Below are 3,495 nucleotides of genomic sequence, written 5' to 3'. Positions count from 1 at the left end.
AGACCCCATACGGAACCCCTAAATAAATACAGACTACAGACTAGACCCCTAAATAAATACAGACCTCAGACCAGACCCCTAAATAAATACAGACCCCAGACCCCTAAATAAATACAGACCTCAGACCAGACCCCTAAATAAATACAGACCCCTAAATATAAACCCAGATTCTATATTGTGGATGAAAAGGGTTTTGCCAATAACCTGAGCAAATAACCGTTGTTTATCTCTACTGTAGGAGTGGCATGTATTGCTACTGTGTTCTGCAGGCCCCTGACCAGGCCATAAGAAACCCTGGTTGGGAAACACAGCTCTGGACACTAGACTGGCACTCATGATGCCCACATCAGACATGGCAGAGCAGGTTACTGCCAGGCAGGTGCCACCTGAGGATTCCATGACCTCTGACATCACGTGACCTGCACACGACCAACTGCCGTTTACTTTCAACTGTCGACGGCAGCGATCGGACTGAAGTCTACAGGTAGGAAGATATTGGTGAAAATGGCGTCCAATGGACATGGAGAAGACGGCGAGAAGAGAGAAGAGGAGAAGAGGAAGAGGGAGGAGGACAGCGTCACCGGATTCAAGAAGATGACGAAGAAGAGGAGAGGAGCCAAGGACAGAGGATTGGAGGATGAGGAGCCAAGACCTGGGAGCAGCCAAGATCCTGGAACATCCAGCCCCTATGCCAGGCTTACCATCAGCCGCTTCACCATCCACCAGGTCCTGGGTAGGGGCAGCTTTGGCAAAGTGAGTATAATATCGAAATATTTCATTTTATAGGGTGGTAAACCTAAAGTTGACCTTTTATCTCCATCAATTGTTCTCTGTTGTCACCATGCTATGCTGGATGGATGATGGGTGTAGTGATCTCCTATGGGATGCCTAATAGGACATCCAGAAGTATTCCTGCCCCCATAACCACTACTTTAGTTTTTCATTTTAGTATTTTTCTGTCGACATATGAGAGATTTTGATTTTTGGGGGCACGAGTTGTAGTTTTTAATGGCTCCATTCAATGTACCATATCATTTACTGGGAACATTGTAAAAGGCTGTTTTTTTTAGGTGAAATAGCAAAAAAAAACAAAACAGCAATTCCTCCATTGGTTTAATAATTTGGCTTTTATGGAGTTAACTAAGTGGTAAAAATGACATGTTACCTTTATTCTGCGGGTCAGTACAATAACGGGATACCAAAATTATATTGGTTTATTTTTTATACTTTTTATCCAATAAAAACATTTTGTAAAAACATTAATTTGTTGTGTCTCCATATTCTGAAACTCCGAATTTTTTTTATTTTTCTGTTGATGGGGCGGTGTGAGGACTTGTTTTTTGTGGGGCGAGCTGTACTGTTTATTGGTACTATTTCGGGTTACATAAAACTTTTACTCACTTTTTAACTTTTTATTCCATTTTTCGAGGAGCTAAACAAAACGAAATAGAAAAAAGTTTATTTATTTATTTTGACTGCAATATTTATGTATCGCTTGAATTGTTCTTTTAGCCTCCTCCTATTAAGCTTAGTAGGAGGACCAAGTTGGCAGACCTTGGGGTCTTCATTAGGCCCCCTGGCTGCCATGACAACTATCTACACACTGTGATCGCGTTACGGGTAGGGGTGATGGGGTGACAGCGGGAGCTTACCTCTATTTAACTGTTCAGATGCCACGGTCGCTATTATAGCGTATGATCCTGCTCCTTACTACCCCCACCAACTAAGATAATTATGTCAAATGTGGGTTAGGCGTGAAGACCTCTCCATACAGGACCCAACAGCAGACACTGCATTATGCTGGGAGCTCAGCTTTGTTCTGCTGTAGAGTCCTGGGCACTACCCGACTGACCCACCTCTCTGTCCACCCCTGTTCCTTCTTCTTCTCATGAGGAATCTCCATTTGTTTTCCTCAGGTGGTCCTGGCATCAGTCCCCGGCCGAAACACCTACATGGCCGTAAAAATGATCACCAAACGGGACAATACGGACGAAATTATGAGAGAGCGGCGGATACTCCTAGCGGCCAGACACTGCCCGTTCCTATGCCACCTCTATGCCGCACATCAATCTGAGGAGCGGGCATTTTTTATCACGGAGTATCTGTCCGGTGGCAGCCTGGAGGCTTTGATCAGGATGTGCGGCTGCTTGAACATCGGCAACGTAAGGCGAGTAAATAATCAGGAGACTGAGGGGGGTGGAAAGAAGAAAAGGTGAGGGGGGAGGTCAGATGAAGGATAATACAGAGAATGCAGAATACAGGCTGCCATTATCAGCGCCTCCTCTCTGCTAGAGACCGCACACACTCCATCATAACATGATATTAGGGAATTGATAGAGGAAGATTTCATGACATTGAGACTCCGCTCTGTTCTCCCCATCAGATTCTACACAGCAGAGATGATATGTGGCCTCCAGTTCCTCCATGGACACAACATCGTCCACCGGTAAGCAGAACTTCCCCCTTCTTTCATTCTCCTTTACATGCTGGAAACACTGCACCCAGCTTTCCTACACTCCTGAATGGCTATTCTGCTTGGTGGTGCAATGACCCATCCCCCGTCTCCTGGATCACTGGGCGGATTTGTCATTCTCTCGTCTTATTTCTTTGCAGAGATCTAAAGCCGGAGAATATAATGTTGGATGCAGATGGCCACGTCCGTATCATCGACCTGGGATTGGCCCAAGATGGCGTCACCGCCTCCAATAAGATCCGTGGAGTGACGGGAACGTTGCATTACATGGCCCCCGAGGTGCTTCTTAGAAAAAAATACGGCACCGCAGTTGACTGGTGGAGCCTGGGGATTGTGGTGTCCAGGATGGCAGCAGGACGCTCCCCATTTTACAACGGCCCCGTCAGGCAAATGGCTATCAAAGCCATCACCACCGCGAAGCCTAAATTTCCAACTTGGCTTAATCCTGACGTGAAACATCTGACCAAGAGACTGGTCCGTAAAAATTCTAAGAGGCGCCTCGGTGTGTGCGGGAACATCAGAGAGCATCCATTCTTCTCCACCATCGGCTGGGAGGAACTGCAGGAGAGGAGGGCACAGCCACCATTTACACCATTTGTGCCCGTTCTGGAGAACCAACATCTGAAGTGGCCAGAGAATAACAAAGCCCTTCACCCCTTGGCCGGGTTCAGCTTCATGTCACCAAGCTGGACCCGATAAGATCTCAGGACAAGGGCCCAGAACTTCATGCCTCCTGACCCGCGCCTCAAGTCTCTGCTGCTGTATGTCACCTCGGCTGCCCAGACCATCATCTCTCTCCTTACCATCTTCATGCCACACCTCTGCCATCTTGCTGCTGCACCAGAGCCTTGACTTGCCATCCTCCAATCCCGGGCAGGCATCTGACATCACTCCAGCCTGAAGATCCTCTACACCCCCCAGGAGCGGCCTGTGCTTAGTTTCCATCTGGGGAGATCAGGAATAATAGCCGCATGTTGTAGTCCTGGGGCCGGAGCGGCCATTATACCTGATCTCACCTCAGC

General features: G+C 47.5%; 1 protein-coding gene across 2 annotated transcripts; it reads left to right on the top strand.

The window, feature by feature from the left end:
* The first annotated feature begins 249 nt into the window (after window positions 1–249).
* On the top strand, window positions 250–3,052 carry LOC142698152 (protein kinase C-like 1). 2 transcript variants are annotated; one of them, XR_012865708.1, is made up of 3 exons: window positions 250–753; window positions 1,917–2,446; window positions 2,614–3,052. XR_012865708.1 is itself a non-coding variant. In XM_075847817.1 (2 exons), the coding sequence occupies exons 1-2, from the start codon at window positions 505–507 to the stop codon at window positions 2,214–2,216; spliced, it is 549 nt and encodes a 182-aa protein (XP_075703932.1). In that variant the 5' UTR covers window positions 250–504; the 3' UTR covers window positions 2,217–3,052. The 2 variants fall into 2 exon arrangements, 1 of the variants encoding a protein (XP_075703932.1); XM_075847817.1 differs by having other exon boundaries at window positions 1,917–3,052.
* Window positions 3,053–3,495: the final 443 nt, after the last annotated feature.

The sequence above is a fragment of the Rhinoderma darwinii genome (genome assembly GCF_050947455.1).
Source record: "Rhinoderma darwinii isolate aRhiDar2 chromosome 12 unlocalized genomic scaffold, aRhiDar2.hap1 SUPER_12_unloc_3, whole genome shotgun sequence".
NCBI classification, from domain to species: domain Eukaryota; kingdom Metazoa; phylum Chordata; class Amphibia; order Anura; family Rhinodermatidae; genus Rhinoderma; species Rhinoderma darwinii.
This window is presented reverse-complemented; position numbering and strand designations above follow the sequence as displayed.

Bases quoted from the DNA above. Each gene is read 5' to 3' on its own strand.
- LOC142698152 (XM_075847817.1), top strand. From the start codon at position 505: ATGGCGTCCAATGGACATGGAGAAGACGGCGAGAAGAGAGAAGAGGAG. The intron at 754-1,916 runs GTGAGTATAATA...TGTTTTCCTCAG, and splicing joins GTAGGGGCAGCTTTGGCAAA to GTGGTCCTGGCATCAGTCCC.